At 39.5% G+C, this 20,518-nt stretch overlaps 3 protein-coding genes across 3 annotated transcripts; 1 reads left to right on the top strand and 2 right to left on the bottom strand.

The window, feature by feature from the left end:
• Positions 1-2,962: 2,962 nt before the first annotated feature.
• Positions 2,963-8,952, top strand: mettl5 (methyltransferase like 5). The gene is made up of 8 exons (XM_036568826.1): positions 2,963-3,041; positions 3,809-4,079; positions 4,728-4,842; positions 4,962-5,143; positions 5,257-5,339; positions 5,421-5,472; positions 5,871-5,920; positions 6,119-8,952. Exons 2-8 carry the CDS (start codon positions 3,980-3,982, stop codon positions 6,158-6,160), a joined length of 624 nt encoding a protein of 207 aa, XP_036424719.1. The 5' UTR covers positions 2,963-3,041; positions 3,809-3,979; the 3' UTR covers positions 6,161-8,952.
• On the bottom strand, positions 8,345-13,101 carry klhl23 (kelch-like family member 23). The gene is made up of 4 exons (XM_036568814.1): positions 12,994-13,101; positions 11,210-12,430; positions 10,689-10,841; positions 8,345-8,677 (listed from the first exon to the last, which is right to left on the bottom strand). Exons 2-4 carry the CDS (start codon positions 12,423-12,425, stop codon positions 8,367-8,369), a joined length of 1,680 nt encoding a protein of 559 aa, XP_036424707.1. The 5' UTR covers positions 12,426-12,430; positions 12,994-13,101; the 3' UTR covers positions 8,345-8,366.
• Positions 13,102-13,613: 512 nt separating this feature from the next.
• phgdh (phosphoglycerate dehydrogenase) lies at positions 13,614-19,674 on the bottom strand. Its single transcript, XM_036568841.1, has 12 exons — positions 19,481-19,674; positions 18,547-18,698; positions 17,576-17,641; positions 17,297-17,351; positions 17,023-17,121; positions 16,785-16,917; positions 16,375-16,523; positions 16,030-16,182; positions 15,499-15,637; positions 15,142-15,269; positions 14,733-14,952; positions 13,614-14,620 (listed from the first exon to the last, which is right to left on the bottom strand). The coding sequence occupies exons 1-12, from the start codon at positions 19,616-19,618 to the stop codon at positions 14,466-14,468; spliced, it is 1,587 nt and encodes a 528-aa protein (XP_036424734.1). The 5' UTR covers positions 19,619-19,674; the 3' UTR covers positions 13,614-14,465.
• Between the last annotated feature and the right edge of the window lie 844 nt (positions 19,675-20,518).

Consider the following 20,518-nt stretch of genomic DNA (forward strand, 5'->3'; position numbering starts at 1 on the left):
AGGTCTTTATAAAATTCATTATAGACCACTTTCAAGAGTTTTCTTTTTAAATGTGAAATTAGCTGATGATAATGAGCTTTTCAGGTATAAGAAATATTAGTGCTATATTTTAATTAATACTGCTTTTAATAAAGAAATAAAAATGTGTTTTCCATTAAATGTCCGCTATTATTCTTTTCAAAGCTTATTATATCTGTAATTGTAACAGATATACAGCATTTTGGAACAGAACTCTTCATATTTACAATGATTTTGAGAAGCATCTCTGGAACAATTTGGAGATAAGAAAAATGTTTAAATCTAACTGTTTCTACTTACTAGTCCATAATAGTCCAAAAGGAGAAGAGAAGAGAAGAGAAGAGAAGAGAAGAGAAGAGAATGGCAGTTTGCTTCCAAGCCTAATGTCTCTCACTCTTAACGCTTTCATACTTTTTATGAAGTCCACTCATTTCTCTCGTCTACTCTCCTCTCTTATCTCCTCTCCTGCCTGGTGCCAGTTGATTGAGGAGGGCAGCTTGGTGGGTTCACTAATGGGCTCCAGAGTTGGGTGCTGGAGAAGGTGCCGCCTCCCCTGGCCCAACGTTTCTCGCTGCCTTCTACCCCAAAATCCGGTCTGCTTGCTTCCATGCATGAATTACCAGCCACAGGGAAGTTAAAAAAGAGGAGTCTAAATTAAGTGCCCTCTCATTCCAGCATTTTCATGGTTTGGCTAAAAACAGGGTGCAAGATGATTCACATTTTATAAGCCCTCTCTTGCGGCCGACTGCGTCACCCTGGCGCTCGGACTCCACCACTCATTCACACATCTCTTTCTTTTTCTCTCTCTCCCTCTTGCTCTCCCTCGCCCTGTCTTTTTTGAATTCAGAAGCACAGATCTTCTCAGGGATGATGGATAAGGTAAACTGAGTGGTAAACCCCAAGAGGAACTTCACATTCACTGGATGAAGGTCTCCAGAGGTGTCCTTCTTTTGTATTGGTATATATGCTGTTACAGCCCATGATCTGCACAGTAATTTATCTGACTATTAACCTCATCAGAGGACACAAAAACACACCAAAACAAGAAACTCCAGTACACCCTCGAAGCGGACGGATGCTTTTCAGCAGAAACAGTTGAAACCAGCAGCTGGCGGCCAGAAGGGGAATGACATTTCTCTAAACGAGTCTGACAGCTAGTGCCGCGCTAACCACTGTCCATTATCATTTCCTCATCATGGCTGCCACTGGCCTGGCACTGTGCGCCAGGAAAAACATCAAGCTGCAGAGGCCAAAGGAGCCCGTCTGGGAACAGCACACAGTCAGGAGAGTGGACGCAGGGCCACTGCTTTGGCTTTAAGTCCTATTGTTGACTTATGCTGCCCCCTGTTAATCATGATTGATATTACAAACACAACACTGGTTTGCTCATTCAGAAACTTTTACTCTGGCTGAACATCTGCATCCATCTGTTTGCATCCATCTGTCCACCTTTCCTTCCTTCCATCCATCCATCCATTACACTAACCTCTGTATGTGTGAGCGTGCCTGAATGTGTGAGTAAGTAAACTCTTGACAATGAATGTTAGGTTTGACTAACAAATACCATACTTCTCCTCAGCACTTAGCCATTCATGTAAACACAGCTTTCCCACAGGGGGAAAAAAACAAGATCACAAGCTTACCACAAAAAAAGAGGAAAAAAACATTATGATGAATTACATTCCACAGTTACAACTGTTCACACACACTGACTGTATGTACTCCTCCGGCCTCCATTCATCCCGAGGCAGGAGAAGGGGAGGATTTAAGCACTCAGTGAGAAGAATTGGCGTGGCTAGTCTGAGGTTTGGAGGAAGAATGGGAACTATGCTGTTACTGTGGTGCTGGTCAGACGGCAGGCTTTAGGTTTCCTTACCGCAGCAGCCCTGACCACATCTCCCCATCGCTCGCACTCAATCTCCTTAACCATTTTAAGCTATAAAATGCTTCCTTACTAAATACTGCTCCACCCTACACTTAAATTGCATACATTAAAAGAACAACCCCTTCTACACCCACATAATAGAAAATAAAACGGGCTCGCTGGGCCGTTAAAGCTGCTGGAGCGGACCGGCCAACTCTTCATTCACATGTTCTGATGTTGTTTGTGGTCTCCACTGCCCCTTCATGAACAAGCACAGAAAAACAGGAGCAATGATGAGACTGCCTTCAGATGGGCAAAGAAAGGAAAAAAGAGTACAGGAGTCATAGAGGAAATGCTAATATATAGATACACCAATTCAGCAAGAATGCCCCCAACCCCTTTTTTCATTATTAAACCATATGAAACACTTAAACACTTAAATATGTGACACAACAGACTGTGATTCAAAAACATTATGCATTACATTGTTGGTCTCTGGCAAAATATTAAAAACATGTATATTTCTACAAGTTTTATTATTATTATTATTATTATTATTATTACTTCAAATTAGCTTCTATAGAGAATAAACAACAAAAATTGCTTTTAGAACTTCTTATGCGCAGCAATATTTTCAGACAGAAATTTGGAACTGTTGAACTCCTTTGCACTCACTTGAATGTCGTGGGCAGTGATGTGGTCTGTGAATGTTTTCATAATTCGCACAATAACCTAAGGGCATATAATGCTGAACTGCTAAACTGTTTTGAGCCAAAAACTGTACGCAGTTTTATGCACTGTGGTAGCTTTTGGGAGTATAATTGGGCACTGTGCCTTACTTTAGAAGCACACATTTCACAAGAAAAGAAAGAAAGCTGTCAAAATTGTAATTTAAACCTAAGCTTGCTTATCTATCTATCTATCTATCTATCTATCTATTCATTTATTTGGTAAAATGAATGATTGAAAAGTTAGATTTGCGTTACTGCTATTACTCACACTAACACATTATATTTTAAGGACTAAGGACTCTTAATATATTTTAAGGATTAAGGACTCTTATTTTGAAGCATCGCACAACGGGACTAATCCGGAAAGGGAATGTAGCGAAACAAAATATGGTGGCACATGGCTGTGCGTCAACACACGGTAAATTCATGTAAGTGCTTGAAAACATACGTTCCGTTTCTGCACCGTTCGTGGTAAAGAAAACAGCGCTAACACGTAGCTACATCAACCCCTCTGCAGCATTCAGTGTCCTTCATTTCAAGTAAACACGCTGACGAGACTGCAGCTCATTTGGAGAGAGAGATTTAAGCTAACTTGAATGTTTTAATGTAAATTAGCTCAGAGGACTGTGCTGCTGCTATAAAGGCTCTGAGCTGTTAGTGTTGACTTGTAGGCAAGATTTAAACTTCATAAACGTTTTAATAGTGTTTCCAACTCCAGTCTTGTAGTCCGGATCTGTTACAGTAGGGAAAACCCCAAAATATGTAAGGCAGGACAGTGGTGCTCCAGAACCTCCAGAATCAGAACCAATATTGGGAATAGCTGATATAGTTTTTTGTTTACCTTATGCCTCAGTCACATCATCACATCATGTCGATTCCTTCTTCAGCTGAACCAGCAGGAGAGCGTGAGACTGTAAAGGTAAAGGTACTACACGACTGAAGACGGGAAGCTGCGTCAGTCTGTTCATAAAGAGGCGACACAGAAAAGATATAGATAGCTAGTTAGTGCTGACTGTGTATGACACTCCACTGGCTGCTCTCCACTCTTTCTCTTCTAAATGATTGAACAATTCTTTTTGTAAGCATACCATTTTGTTTCATTCTGACTTTGACAGTGATGCAAATTATGTGTGTGTTTGAGCTGAGAGTTTTTCATTAACAAACAGTAACATAATACTCACATTTTTGTTTGCAGAGTTATTAAAACATCGCTGAAAGCGAGCACTAGTACATAGCCTGGGAAGTAAGCGCTGATTTGTCAGGTCAGTCATTGTCCTGCCAGTGCTGACACATCAGTCTTGTTGCATTCTGTGCAAAACATCCTGACAGCTACTGGAAGACATCTCAACTCTAATATACTGTAACTATGAAACTGAAAGAACTGGAGAGTTGCCTTCAGCAAGTAGATGGATTTGAGGAGCCAAAAATCCTCCTGGAACAGTATCCCACCAGCCCCCATATAGCAGGTAACTATCACTTTGTAGTCTGTTTGGTTATTAACAATTACTGGAAATTTAAATTAAGTAAAATTAGTGGTACATTTTAAATATTATCTCATCAGGAGCTACTTTGCAATCCAGATGATGTTTTTTTTTTACTTTGCCGTGCTTCAAAATGTTTGCCCATGTACGCCAAGGAAACTATTATGTGTAATATTTTGTAACCTACACTGGAAATGGAAAGTTCTCATATAGCTCTATAAGTCAGTCAGTAAGTTCTGATGGAATAATAATAATAATAAAAAATACATACAATTTCCTCAGCACGTTATGGGGAAGTCAGGGAAGCCAAAAGTAAACAAGTTGTGTCATACATGAAATCAAAGATGGAAACATGACAGACTTTTTTGTCACTAAATCAAAACTCATACAACTGTGTTTTTCTTTAATATGGTCTGATTATGTAGTGTTTTAATCGCTACAAGTCAGTATGATGGACGTTTGATTCTCTTGAGCAGCAAAAAAAAAACACCATGCATATTCATTTTATTGCTCACAATTTGTGCAGACAGTGGAAACTTAGTTACTGACTGTCATGTTATCTGATTTCATAAATTCATGTAAAATATGTATGCAGAGCGTGATCAGGCTTTACTGCATTTTTGTTCATCACAGGCTGTATGCTGTACACCATCCACAACACATTTGATGACATTGAGAATAAACTAGTTGCTGACTTGGGATGTGGATGTGGAGTACTTAGTATTGGAGCCGCAGTCTTGGATGCAGGGTAAAAAAAAAACTAGAATCACCGATCTTTGTGTCTTCTTTCATTGACAGTAGAAATGTAGTAAGTACCACAGTATAAGTCACTGCAATGATGATGTTATTTGTTTTTCTCCCAAACAGATTTTGTGTGGGATTTGATATTGACAGTGATGCACTAGACATTTTCAAACGAAATGTGGAAGAATTTGAACTACCAAATATCGACATGGTCCAGAGTGACATCTGCTCCATTGGATCATCATTTGCAAAGAAATTTGACACAGTCATTATGAACCCTCCGTTTGGCACAAAACACAATCAAGGTGAGAGAATGCTGGAAGTTTTCATCAGGTATCTCAAAGATAAAGCAAAAACTGTCAAGTCATTACATCATCATAGTATCCAGCTCTAACATGCAGTGTTCTTTTATTTGAAGGTATAGATATGCAGTTTTTAAAGACAGCGATTTCGATGGCTAGCAAAGCAGTATACTCCCTTCACAAGACTTCTACACGAGATGTAAGTGGTGTCTTTATTCTTGTTAGAGGGACAGCATCTTCTAAAGCTACAGTTTTAGAAATATGCTTTGCTTTTCTACAGCACATACAGAAGAAGGCAAAAGACTGGAAAGTGAAAATGGAAGTTATTGCAGGTACTGTCTTACTGTCTTACTTGCAGGTACACCAGCAAATGGGAGTTTTAAGTCAGATGTAATAGTCTTCACTCTTTAATATAAAGGTGCCCAAAAGGGTTCTTTGGAGCAAACCCGTAGAAGAATGATTGGTTCCTGAATTACCTTTCAATTAATAGTAACAAAAGCAGTTTTTTAAAGATGCGAGTGTGAAGAACCTTTTAAAGTTTAAATTAAAGGTTCTGTGCCAGTTAAATATTTTTCAATGACCATACATCTGAGCCAAGAAACACTGAAGGACCTTTATTTTTAAGAGTGTAGTGGTTTTAATGCTATGCTGATCATTTATTTCCTCATAACATGATAAAATAACAATGTTGTGCGTTTTGTAATAACAATGTTTGTCTCTCTATTCATAGAGCTTAGGTATGACCTCCCAGCATCCTATAAGTTCCACAAAAAGAAGTCGGTAAGAATGAGTAAATATTGACTCTCGCTGACTTTTAAACACTGCAGTTATTTGAAATGGCTTTACAAAAAGTGTGATGCCAAAAAGGTACAATAAATAATATTAATTAAAATGAACAATTCTTAATAATATAAATTAAAAAATGAATGAAAGTCTGTATAATTTATTAATCTGAGCCTTTCAATTTGAAAACTCTAGGTTGATATCCAAGTGGACTTCATTCGATTTACCCCTACGTGAAGCTTGGAAGATCAATTTTCTGTATTTTCTGAACTTCTTTGTACTTTGAAACTTTTTTTTTTAACACTACAGTGGATGTATTTGAAAATAAATTTTAGTAACTTAACTGAAGTACAAAAAATCACTTTTTTCTTCTTAAAATTTAAAGACAATTTAAAGTTAATTGCAGCTACAGTACTCGTATCATTATATTCAGTTTTATTACATTATGAAGAGGGTAAGAGGGAGTCAAGTCTACAGTGTTATTCCAAGGCTCAGCTATCAACTATCAACTATATTTTCTGATTGTGTAAAGTAGAGAGAGCCAGGATTATAAAAAATAAAGGAACCAGTCTCGTGCAATTTCTTTTGTCTTCCTCTAGATGGGGATGTTGCACCTAGACAAAATTTGAAATTTTACATTTGTATCTTCAGGCTAAAAAACATCCCCTATAGATGATGTAATAATAAGGATGGTGTTTTAATTAAGAACAATAACATTACATACTAAAGCACAGAAAAACAGTGTAATAGATTTAATGTTAACATTTTATTTATATCAACACTTTACATCCTGAACACTTTGTCAACAATATAAATACAATGCAAAAATAGAATTAAAAATCACTTAAAATGGTTTTCTGTATCTATAGTGAATACCACACAGTACAGTCTCAACAAAACACATGAGGTGAAAAATGGTTATGTAGTCAGTCTCAATACACTTTGGCACATTGGTCATCACAGTAAAATACTGCTAAAAACAGCTTAGTGGTTTCCAAGAGGTTTAATACTTTTAACTTGATCTGTTTTTGTAAACCTCTCTATAAATGTCTTCATAATTCACAGGTCCGGAATTTCCAGGTTACAGTGATTTTGCCCCTATCTCATTTTGAATAAACATTAGGAGTGCAAAAGTGCAGGAGAGGATTTATGTTGAAGTTTGAAAAAACGTTATTCATTGTTAGGAGTCATTACATACATCACTGACTCATCATCATAATACTTGTGGTTTCTAAAAGTTTTGTCAAATGTATAAAGATTCTACAAACAATAACACATACAAAAATCTCAGACTGCAATAGTGAAGAAACCTGTGATACACTGCATGTCCAAAAGTTTGGAGACACCTGCTCATTCAACAACATTTCTGAAATTAAGGATATTAATAAGGAGTTTGTGGAGCTTTTTTGACTGCTTTGTTAAGCGGGGCACTGTATGTGGAAACATGTTTATATCACAGTCACAGTGTGATAATCTTGACATTATTATTTGGAATTACATGTTTACGTGGAAGCATTGACCACAAAGCGGCAGACCACAAAACTCACTGCAGCGGGGCTGTTGAGTGCTGAAGCGTGTAGCTCCTGTCCTCTATTTTATCACACACCAGAGTTCCAAATTGTTTCTGGAAGCAACATCAGCAAAAGAACTTCATGTCGGTAGCTTCATAAAATGGGTTGCCATGGCAGATCAGCTGCACACAAACCAAAGATCAAAATGCACAACGCCAAGCATTGGCTGGAGTGGTGTAAAGCACACCACCACTGGACTCTGGAACTGTAGAAACGTTCTCTGGAGTGATGAATCATGCTTCACTGTCTGGCAGTCTGACAGATGAATCTGGGTTTGGTGGATGCCAGGAGAACGTTACCTACTGGAATACATAGTGCCAACAGTAAAGTTTGGTGGAGGAAAGGAAATGGTCTGGGGCTGTTTTGCAGGGTTTGGACTCGGCTGCTTAGTTCCAGTGAAGGGTAATGCCAATGCTACAGCATACAAAGACATTTTATACAATTATATGCTTTTAACTTTGTGGCAACAGTTTGGGGAAGTCCCTTTCCTGTTCTAGCATTACTGTGCCCCTATGCACAAAACGAGCTCCATAGAGGTATGGTTTGTCAAGTTTGGTGTGAAGGAACTCCAGTGGCCTGCACAGAGCCCTGACCTCAACACCCACTAAACACCTTGGGGATGAACTGGAACTTGAATTGCGAGCCAGGCCTTGTCCCACATCAGTGTCAGTGTCACAAATGCTCTTTTGACTGAATGGGCACAAATTCCAATAGACACACTCCAAAACAGCTTCTTTCTGAGCGGATGCTGTTATAGCTGCAAAGGGGAGGCCATATTGACCCCAATTATTTTTGGAATGGGATGTCCAACAAGCTCATATAGGTGAGATGTTTAGGTGTCCTCATACTCTTGGCGATATAGTGTATATATTCTACACACTGAACACACAAACACAGCCGTGTGAGCGGGTTGCAGTAGGTAAGTTGCCTACTATTTCCCAGCAGTCCAACTCAGGGTCATACCTCTCTATGCTCTGCAAGTAGGTGCCCTTTGAGTAGGAATAGCCGCCTGTCACATAGATGCACCCGTTTATTACTGTAGCTCCACACTCCATCCTTCTCTCCTTCATTACAGTCAGCTGCCTCCATTCGTCCCTGTCTGGATCATAGCAGTCTGTGATGGTGGTCTGACCGCCGACCAAATAGAGCTTGTTGTTCAGTGACACTGAGCAAAGCCCATACTCTGCAAAGGGTAAAAGGGTTACTTTGGTTACATTGTTTTTTTCACTTCTTTAAAGTAGTATTTATTGGTAAAATCTATTTTAAATTATATTTCCCTTAAAACAAATGTGGGCGATCAGCAAAGACCTAGGAAGTTTGCTTGTTTAGTTTTGCAGTGAAGCTATGAGACTAATGTAGCTAAAAAGTTATGAAAACGTATTACTACCAATTATTGTGCAGACTGCATCATCAGACATTTGTCTCAAACCCTGTTGTCACCTAATCTAAAATATTGCTTATGTGGTTTCTAACATGTGACATACTGTTATCTATAATAAAGGAAGCTATGACAACAGAAAGTATGCCTAATGTTACCATTGATGGTAAAGATGGAAAAGTGCTGGACCTTAGATCAATTATTAACTGCAAAGGATGCAGCAATTAAAAAAATATGACACAGGTTTGCAATCTGCAGAACAAGGATGAAGGAGTTGGAAAAGATCTTCAAAAGTAATGATGTGTCTCTTCAACCAAAGATCAGAATAATATCCAGGCTATGGTCTTTTTTTGTGGTACTTGTGAAAGCTGCAGAAAAAAAAATGTGAAAAGAAAAATACTGATGTGTGTAAACTTTAATGCTGGCAAAGACCTCTGAAAGAACCTTGGATGGCAAAGAAAACAAACAAATTGATCCCTGACCAAATCAAGCCTCACCTCTTACTAAAAGCCCAGATAACCAAACTGAATCTTATTTTGGACTGAATCTTATTTGAGAAGAACCCATTAATTGGAAAAGACAATTATGCCTGGAATGGTTGAAGAAAAAGAGGGCAGCCAGCAACAAGATGGATGGAGACAACCAGAGGAATCGTGAACAAGCCATTAAGAAGGCAACAGTCCCAAACCAAAGTCAGGATATTCTGGAGAAACACTATCCATATTATTGCCAGGTCTCCGAATTGACTTGAAAGCACACAATAATGAGAGGTGAGAGGGGAAAAAAAACATGTTACTCTGAACCATTGCACCAGCTATTGAATTAGTTTGTAGTTTTGTCTATATGTATATTTATGTATTGAACACAGTGTTGGAAACCACATATGCAAGTCTTATTTAAGGGGAATGTCACCATTTCAAAAAAAATGTGCATGCTTAAATTGTTATAATATAAAAAAGTATTAGAGTGGTTTGATTTGAAATGCTCTGATCTGGAGAAACTTACTGAGCCAGAATTGTTCATGGAGGTTGTGAAAGGAGCCATGTGTCTGAAGAATTTAATGTCTCTAAAAGCCACATCACAGAAAGATATTGCATAAAATGGTTATAAATATGGTGCCTGATGCCTGAGACGTTGTTTTACGACAGTTTAGAGAAAATTTTGGCCATTTTGTTCATGTGTGTTCATGATGGAAAGGTACATGCAGGGCATTGTAAGGCAAGAGAGTTCCCCCAAAACACTTTTTTGCCACAGTTTAACCATTATCAACAAATGAAAAAACTGTGCTTCCTATCACCACTACTGCAAAGAAATTAAAGTCTGTAAGTTTCTCTGCAATGCACCATGTCAGACTACTCTGAATAACTGTTTACATCTCAACGATTGAACTTTGCAGAATTATTTGAAAATTCCCTTTGACAACTCCCTGTGATTTTAGCAAATTTGTAAACAACTGGACATGCAGTTTGCACATTGCTGATTTGTGGGGTGTGAGCTTTCATTACTAGTTAGTATACATTACATAACTACATTAGTCTCATAGCTTCGATGAAAAAATAAGCAAAATGTGGACACCAAATATGCTTTGGCCAATCAACTACATTTGGGGTGAAGGGAAAACTGTGTAAATGTTCAGTTTTTTTTTCAAAGATGTATGACTGTTCTAAAATCTGAGGATTAAACAGTTTATAACCAAAAGCATACTGTCCTTGCTTTACTTCATGTTCATTAGACAAAAGCTTACACACTCACTATCAAGGAACAACCAGCCAATGACTTCCTGTACTTAAAATGTGAAGTGGTATGAGTACCATACCTGGATGGGGACTTATTGTTGTAATGCTCCACTCATTGATGTCAGCTCTATAAGTCTGGATTTTGTCATAGGTACAGCTTCCTCTGTACCCATAATGGCCTCCAGTCACATAGATTCTGTCTTGCACCACACATGCAGTAGCATTTCCGACACCTTCAAAAAACATGATTCATAAATCTTCAAATGCTGATACTGTTTACCATATACATTATGTTTACTGTCCAACTTGGTCACAGCAGGCATGTCTGTCGCAAGCCTAGGTTGTATTTTTAGCCCTGTTTCTAATTAAAGACCACCGTCTCGCTCTGTGTGAGTAGCTGAGAGGCATGCCAGTGTACAGGGTTACCCAAGTGCTTAGTAATGACTGCAGGATTTTGGATTTTTAACATGAATGTGGGCTTTAGAGCCCCTCAGACGAACTGCATGTAAGCCAAAAATGCCTTTTCTAGTTTGTTATAACTTCAAAATGAATGCCAAAAAAAGAGCCATGTAGACCTTCAGTTTAATTTCATATTTCCTACCTTGTATCATATCTGCCACTGGGAACCATTTCTTTTTTAAAGGATCATAGAATTCAGTCTCACGAGCAGGGGCACCTCCCCTATATCCACCTATGGCATATATACATCCATGTAAAGGCACAGAGCAATGGTAGTATCTGGCAGTGATCATAGGGTATCCTTCTGTCCACTCATCAGAGTCAACATTATAAATCCAAACTGTGTCCAGTGCATCCACAGTCTCTGTCCTGTATCCTCCGGTGACATAGATGTTGGAACCTAGAAGTGATACACCATAACTCTCTCTCGTATAGTCAGGCAGGTCTTTCCCTTGGGCCCACGTGTTGGAAATGGGATTCCATATGTGAATTTCTGACAGCGGATGCCAGTAATAACCTCCTATGACATATATGTTTGATGAGGGCTTTTTACAAGTTAAAGATTTGTCTTTTCCACCAGATTTCATAGACTGAATGATGATAGATCTCAGTTTACGGTCATTACATGCTTTGTGAACCTCCAGCGCAGTTCTGAGGTACATATCATCCACCTCAAGCTGAATGCAGTGCAACAGCTCCTGAACACAGTCTCTTCGAGCATCTATGTTAAAGGTCACCCACTTTACAGATGCTTCTAATAGTGTCTCCTCCCTCCACACATTGAGGTTCTCAGCAGACAATATTGCGATGAGCTTTTGGAGATCTAGTCCCAGAAACTCTTCTTGATTTACAAGCTCCTCAAATCTGCCATGTATAATTCTCAGTGCCTCATGCTCCAGCATGGGACAGACATGGAGCTCAGCAAAAGAGTGCATTCCGAGACAGTTATCAACATCCAAACACCGTATCAAAAACTCCTCGCAGGCCTTCTTTACTGAACTGAACTGAAGGAGGTCGGCTGCCTCAAGAAGGCTTTGCGCATTGGCTTGTGTGATGCTCACTTTGGAGGTATAGACATAGTTGACCAAGGCACTCAGAATATCTCCATCTACACTAGGCAGACTGATGATGCCATTTGAACGTTCCCTCATGTCTAAGGTGAACATTACCTTAAAGTAGGCACTACAGGCTGACAGCACTGCCTTGTGACAGTGAAACATCTGGCCAGTAGAGCAGCAGAGAGTGATGTCAGTGAACAGGTCGTTAGTGTAGAACTCATAAAGAGCGTTCAGCATTTCTGATGGATGGGAGTCATCACGGAATTCATATGTGTAACGTTCATGATCCTTGGCTGACATGATTCCTTTGGAGTAAATAGAAGAAAGAGAATTGGATTTTTATAAAATTTTACAATTTTTTTGCCTACATCTGGAAGTCGGCAGCAATAAAGGTTAAGCTAACTCCGCTTACATATTTCTTTGCACAGGAACCTTTAAGCCTTGTGTACTGTTTGCTATGAATGTACTGTCATGTGCTTTATCAGGACTAGAGGTGGGCATATGGCAAAACGTCGTATCACAATACTTAAAGGCTTTTTTTTTAATGTATTTTTTTTAAAGCTAATAAGCCTTTTCATTATTTCAATTATTTGCAATATCAGCATTTGTGGTTAATATGTGTTATATGAGTTAATAAATCATAGTGCTGTTATTGAGTTTTGATGCAATTCTGCTATTGTCACTGATGAAGGCGAAGGGCCTATTCCATAAAATATACAATTTATTATTATTACTTTTAACCTTCTATGCATTCACATAAACTCCTGGTTCATTATTTAAAGTAAACAGGTTATTTTGACCCACACGTAACACAAGGCCTAACGTTACTACTAATAAAGTCTGATAAATATACAAACCCCCAACTTACCTGGTGTAGAGAAGCAGCCGTTCTTCTATTAAAAAGAGAGCATGGTGTGACTCATGGCCAGGGCTCCTCAGGCGTGTCTCTGTCTGGGACAGTTGAGACATATGGCCCCCCCCTCAGTTTAGCCCCAGGCTCGAGTGCTGCCCTCCTATTTTGGTAACTGTGTATAGTTGGAGAGGCGCTGCTGATTCCACACAGCCTCATAGATAATGTCAGCTTCCAGCGGACTGCATTCTCGGAGCAAACGAGAGCAGTTCAGGTCGGAAACTTTACAGCCCATCATTGCATGAAGGAATGCTGCACATACAGCGCTCTCCCCTGTTGCCATGGCAGAATCGGATCTAACGGTAATCCTAATAAGGCTTAAGACCATTGCATAATGTAGCTTTTAAAGCGAGACTGTACCGAGGAGAGGCAGACACGAGGAGGTAGTCCGGTCATTTCTGCACATTTTCATTGTCGTTTTGGGAGGCCATTCCCTGTTCACATACAGCTTGACTTATTATGGTATTAGGAAGCAGCGCAGAGAGCGCACACTACCGAGCAAAAATAACCAACGCCAGCTGTTTCCATGGAGACCGAGTGCACGCTTCAAAAATAAACAGTGTAAGCGGTGAGAAAAACAAAAAGGCGACAGTTTCTGATTGTATTACTGCTTTTAATCAAACTCACATTTCTACAGTACAAAGACAGGGTTTTTTTGCGTTTTCACATCATCACTCTATAGAAACCCATTTCTGCCACTTCACGAAGAAAATCTACAACCTGTTATTTTTTGTCCATTAAGTGAACTGCTATGCCATTAATTTAATATTAATACACACACACACACACACACACACACACACGTGCAACTATAGAATTACTACAAAGTAGTTCTACAATTGCAGACTGTAGTCCATCTGTTTTTCTCCATACTTTCTTAGCCCCCTTTCACCCTGTTCTTCAATGGTCAGGAACCCCACAGGACCACCAAAGAGTAGGTATCACTTTAAGAGGTATTCCTTTTAAAATGCTCAGTGGGTATACACACACACACACACACACACACACACACACACACACACACACAAAATGTATAAATCTCTCAAAATAATGGCATAGCAATTCATACGATTTGTTTTATTTAAAATGGTGGAAATGGGCTTCCTTAATGTGGATAAAAACTCATATGTCAGTATCACAGTATTAAACGATGTGATTTTTTTGTGTTACGTAATGAATTACTTCACAATAACATTTTAGTAGCCCAGTCAAACCTTATTTTCTTATTTTGGTGTTTATTAGCACTTATTAGCACATACTACATTTACCATATTAGCACTATACAGACCAAAGCTAGTGTTTAAGGCTCTTCACAGTAAATTTGAGAGTGCAGTAACGATATGTTTGTGCTAGTTTAGAGTCATGTTATGTAACCCTGTTAGGCACTGGAATGCTACATAATTCCCAACGATTTTCAGTTAGCAGGGATTTTATACAGTGAGTTGTGCAGCTTCTTTCACCAAGGGCTTCAAAGAACCGAGGTCTCCCAGCAGAGACTGTATCCCCATACAGTACCACTGGTCACCCTCAGAGGCAGTAGAGGCACTAAAGTAGTCCATCTCTACACCAGCTGCTGCCAAGATGCCTGAAAATGTGAGATATTGGTTGTAAGTTCACTTTACACATGTAAGATTTTTATTATCAGCTTGATTTCATTCATTAAAAATTGCACAGGTTTTCTCAAACAATTAACTCACTGGCAACAGAGGGCAGGAGCTGTGGTGATCCGGCTGCCCTGAAGAAGAGCAGGTTTCCAAAGAGAGGGATTGGCTGTCGGAACACACTGCCATTCAGCTCCAGCAGGACTGGTACCTCTGCCTGCACAGAACCTAAGGCTTTATAGATGCTGCCATTTACAGACACCTCCACCATACAGGTCCCATTAGCTTCGTTCACGTCACTGTGGCTCTTTTTTATCTGTTGGGTGAAACCAAAGACTATATCTTAGTTCAGAGGCACTGCTGTAGGATAAGATACAAAGCTAAATTTAGTGTTGCCTTATAACTAGCTGAGGCTTTTCAGAGACCATTAAGGCTTCAGGAGCAGAACTAATGAGTACAAGCTGTAAACACAGTCTAAGGCGAAAAACAGGCAACACATCCTTACTGTAATCCCTGTCTCCTCGGCTAGAGGCAGCGCGTTCACCAAGTTAGGGCCATTCTCTGATCCTTCAGACAGCAGTCCAACTACAGCTGCTGAGCTCAGGAACCCAACTGATTTCTTTAAACAATCTCCTGAATGGAAATAACAAAAATATCATGTTGTTTAGAACATGTTTCAACACAGTTTGTCCAATCATACCAAGACACTGCAAGGCCACATTTTCTCAGAGTAAAATCAAGCATGTAGTACACATTTATAAACACTAGAGGGCAATGACCAACCACTTAAGAGACTGCAAGTACAATTATTTTGAACAGATTTTTTTTCTCTAATGTAATCTGTGAATACAACGAAGGCCACCTTGGGTTGTGATGTGAACATGAGCACAGGGTTGTTTAGAGGAGCTGCAGGCCTTTAGTACTCTGCCCATGGCCTCACCTAACCTGATCCACTGCTGTGACTCAGGGGTAAAGGTACTGGCCAGCACCTGGGCATTTACCTGAACAAAAGTGTAGAGATAATCAGGTTTATGACCGTCATTTAAGGTGAAGGTTAGTTCATTATAATGTAGTAGCCTACCACAGTAGTCTACTATTATATAATCTTGTACTAAATTACACCATCAGTCCAACCACTTTTCCAAGAGTCAAATTTGTCAAAAATAGTTAACCATTGGCTTGAGCCCTAACAAAATCTGCCAACTTAATATGCAGACAATCGTTATAGTGTAAACAGACTGACATTGATCTGAATGTTCTTGGTGAGGAGATACAATTGTTCTTGACTAAGATTGCCTGGCTAATAGTTACTTAATTGTGTTACTTCAATAATTCATGCATGTGAAGTGCATTTTGTTATTAAAACTGTGTTGCAATTCTGGGGAAAACTCACAGCGCCCACTAATGCTTTGCCTTTGACCATGTCCACAATCTGCAATGCAATGTCCTGGCCACAGCGAGCCTGGGCTTCCTTTGTGCTAGCTCCCAAATGAGGGCAGCTGATGACATTAGGGTGCTTCACCAGGGCCCAGTTTCTTGGAGGTTCCTAAACCAGCATTATAGGAAAGCACCATCACACATCTGTTTCACATCTGTTTACCAGTTATCAAAGACTTAACTTCTGTACCTGTACATGCAGAATTACGCATGAATGCAAGTTATTATGTGCACATGTTTCACTTCCAATGCCTTCATTATGATTGTTAGATGAATAACAACTGGAGAATAACTCCCTCACCTCCACAAACACATCCAGGCCTGCTCCTCCACACTGGCCAGACTCCAGAGCTCTTAGTAAAGCAGCTTCATCAATGATACCTCCACGGGCACAGTTCACCACCTTCACCCCTCGCTTACATTTAGCAAAGGAGGCATCGTTAAGTAATCCTATGAACAATCAAGCCAAGGACAGCAGTGAGATATTCAGCCTTAAAAGAATTTTGCAAAGAAGCTGATATGCCTACTCTTTAATGAAAAGTGGGTACAGAGAATTTTGGTTCTGATTCCTGCAGATTTGTGATTTTACTGGTTAGGCAGAACTGATTCAACTCAACAGTTAATTACTAGGTTTAGCTGATATGCTAGTGTAAAACAATACCATTTATCTAACTTGCTTAATGCCCTGCTCTCTATTTGGGTCACACTCACCTGTAGTGGAGGGCATAAGAGGTGTGTGCACTGTGATGTAATCACACTGGGGCCAAAGCTCCTCCAGAGACATCTGTTCCACCCCCCAGCTGGCTGATACTTCTTGAGGGGTAATGGGGTCATAACCAATGGTCTGGCAGTAAATCAGACAAGTCAGCACCTCATGCTTGGACAACAAATAATATTCTTGGAAAAAACGCTGCGCAACATGTTCAGTACATGCAAGAGTTCATCTTACCCTCATGCCAAAGGACTGCATTCTGGTGGCTACCTCTTTTCCAATTCTTCCAAGCCCAACTATTCCAAGTGTTTTTCCATACAGCTCTGCACCCATGAACTGTAAAATCATTAACAAAACACTGATTCACCTCCCTTAAAAGCCTGTATGACATAATATATCCAGCGATCAGACCTGATTAGCGATGATTGGATGAGCACAGAGAACACAAAAGCATCCGTAATTACTCTGTATACCAAACAGCCTCACATACAGAGCTCACTCCAGCCTGTACCTTTTTACGATCCCAGTTTTCTGCTTTCATTGACATAGTAGCTTGTGGAACATGTCTAGAGAAAGAAAAAAGTGCTACAGTTGTTGGGATAACATAGAAAAACAAAATAGGAATACTTCTAAAATTATGGCCCTGAGTATGAACATTGTATGTACACATCACCTAGCAAAAATTATATGACTCAGAAACTAAAAAGCATTCAGAACAAAAACAGAAATCCCTTCATTAAAAATTGCAATGTTTACTATCTTACTGCATGATGTATCTGGTTTCTCTTACCTTGATAAACTCATCAATAGTGTACAGGTCAGTTCAGCAGCACTGATGGTATTGCCACTTGGAGTGCTGTGAAATGAAGAAAATCAATGTAGGGGTATAGCATTTTCCATAAAAAAATGGCTCACCACTAAAAGCAAAGGCTCATGCTGCTCCCAACAGCCCAGTACTATAAACGTACTAATGAATATTTAAACAGTTCACTTCAAAGTATGGAAGAATTATCTATAGCACCCAATGTGATCATTTAGCATCACAAATTAGGATTTTCCAGGTAGTTTGAAAACATGATACAAATGTCCACACCAATAAGAGGAGATGTGAATATGTTCCTATTGAAGACTCTTTACTGTGGCTTAAGTCATCTGGCAAAATGAGAAACCTCATTGCATAAAACAACAACCCTGGAGACACAGCTTAGCAGACACAGGATGTTTTTGCATTGCACCAACTACAATAACTTTGAAGCAAATGAAAGTATGAGTACTGGGTCAAACCTTACTCAATTTAAATTGGAGGTACTGCACCAAAAATGTATTTTAGTAAAAGTAAAAAAGTATCAACATTTAAACATATTCAAGTATACAAAAGTAAAAAGCAGGTGTTTTAACATAAAGAGTCATAATTAATTGAGAAATGTATACTGTTTAACAATAAGTTTAATGCCAAGCACGAGTTGACCACGCTCTACAAAACGCGTACTAAGTTAAACTGACTGGTCTTTTATCCTTTTCAACTTGAAGTTTGTACTTTGAGGGTCTAAATGAAAATGTCAAAAGTAAAAAGTATGGTTTTATCTTGGAAAGGTAACTGAGTGACAGTATAAGTATTCAATTTCTGCAATACTTGATCAAAGTACAAATCTTCTAAATTAATAAGTACAGTAATAAAGTAATTGCTTAAGTATTTTCCAGCCCTGCTTTGAAGACAGAGAGGACACCTCACATGCACACACAGAGTGAAGTTCTCATTACTTCATGACTATTATGCCCTTCTTAGTTGCCACATCCACGTCGACGTTGTCCACTCCGGTCCCGGCTCGGCCAATCACCTTCAGACTACTGGCAGCGCCGATGACGTCGGCAGTAACTTTGGTCGCCGATCGAACTATGAGGCCGTCGTAGTCCTGACAGAGAGGAGCAAAGGGGTCAGCTTACCGGGTCAAACACGGTCATCACTAGTAGGTTATATTCACACTGGCAGCTCCAACTCCATCTTTGGGGACGCGCTTTTTTATCCGCGCTTTTTTTTTTTGCTATAGTAATGATGTCCCTACCTAATTTTACATTAACTGACGAAAAAAGACAAACTAAAATCTGATCATTCAGACCATTTCAAACCAAATATAAGGCAGTTTATATCGAATATGTAAAAATAGATTACATTGAGTTTTTTTCCCAATCAAATTTGCACGTTTCTCAGCAGATTTGGCTGCCTGTGTGTGTGAGAGAGAGATGGGGGGAGAGAGAGCTGCTGCAGCGTGTCTTGCTGCAGTCACATCAGCTGCTGTCCAAACGAGGCAAATATGCGAGTCGAAGTCAAACTTTAAAAAACTTTGTGTGTTTTTTCAACCCTTAACGAGTTATTTTAGTACGAATGCAAATGCACGTGGACAAAGACTGGGTTTCCAGCTGTAAACACGTTGTTATTGCATTTGTAAACAAGCAGGTTTTGTGGCTGTAGCCGGCGGTGATGTTACATCAGCCTCTTGAGGAGGCGCCAATGGCGCTGCGCTGCACTGCACTCCACTGCTCTGCTCAGCTCAGTCAGCAGCTTGAATTACGATGAAACTGGCTTGGAAAAGTTTAAAAAGTCGCTACCAGTGGATATTACTGAAAAACAATGCGGGCTATAACATAAGCAAAGACAACCTAGACTGTGAAATAACATCGGTTAGAAGTCAGTTACCTTAATCTGAGCAATCAGCTCATCTTTGCTCATATTTTGTTTTTCCGTCACTTCAATTCCGTTTTCTTGCAGAATCGTCTTGCAGCTCGGATCAACACTTTCACTGATAAGAACGCGTCTGATTGAAACCGGGGCCATTTTTCTCCTCTTCGGGGATGCAGGTCGCAAGAGCTGATGGGCATGAGTGAACTGATTTTACGTAGCCTGGCTTTGAATGAACGTTGGGGTGGGACGTAGATACGGGAGGCGCCTGGCTGGGTGGAAGCCCCGCCCCCTTGGATCAGGACCAACGTTAAACCAGAAATACCCGCTAATTCCACAACCATAACTAGTTTCTTTAACTCAATTCCACGAACTTAAAGGGGAACTCCACCGATTTTTCCCATAACTAAATGGTTGAGGTGTAAACCAAGTCATTCAGAGTGGTTTGGTGTGAAATGCTTTGTTCAAGGGAAACAAACTTACAGAGTCAGAATTGTTCACAGTGATAGTGATAGGAACCAGACGTCTGAAGAGTTTGATGCCTTTGAAAGCTCCCTCACAGAAAGTTATTAGATGAAACGGTTAGATATATGCTGCCTGATGTCTGACACATAGTTTTATAATAGTTTTGTGATCAGGTTTTGTCTTAAAATGTGTTTGAGTCCATTTATTTTAATCCATTCATGGTGGAGGGATACATACAGGACCTTGTGAGGCAAAATAGTCCCCAAAAGAAAACATTTTTTTTTTTCAGATTTATGATTATTTTACTATCATCAACATTCTATATAAAAACTCACAAGAGAAACATAGGTTCACTGGTGGTTTTGGATAGTAGATGAAATGGGTGTATTTGTGCTGTATACATTGTGATCCCTGGTTCCTATCACCACCACTGTAAAGAAATCTGAGTCTGTAAGACTCTCTACAATGAAGCACTTCATGTCAAATCACACTGGATGAATCTGTTTACATCTCAAGCATTGAATTATTCAGAAAGTTTGAAAAATAGATGGAATTCCCCTGTAATATGTTAATGGATCTGCACCGTTCTTA

Source organism: Colossoma macropomum, unplaced genomic scaffold (assembly GCF_904425465.1).
Source record: "Colossoma macropomum unplaced genomic scaffold, Colossoma_macropomum, whole genome shotgun sequence".
Lineage (NCBI taxonomy): Eukaryota > Metazoa > Chordata > Actinopteri > Characiformes > Serrasalmidae > Colossoma > Colossoma macropomum.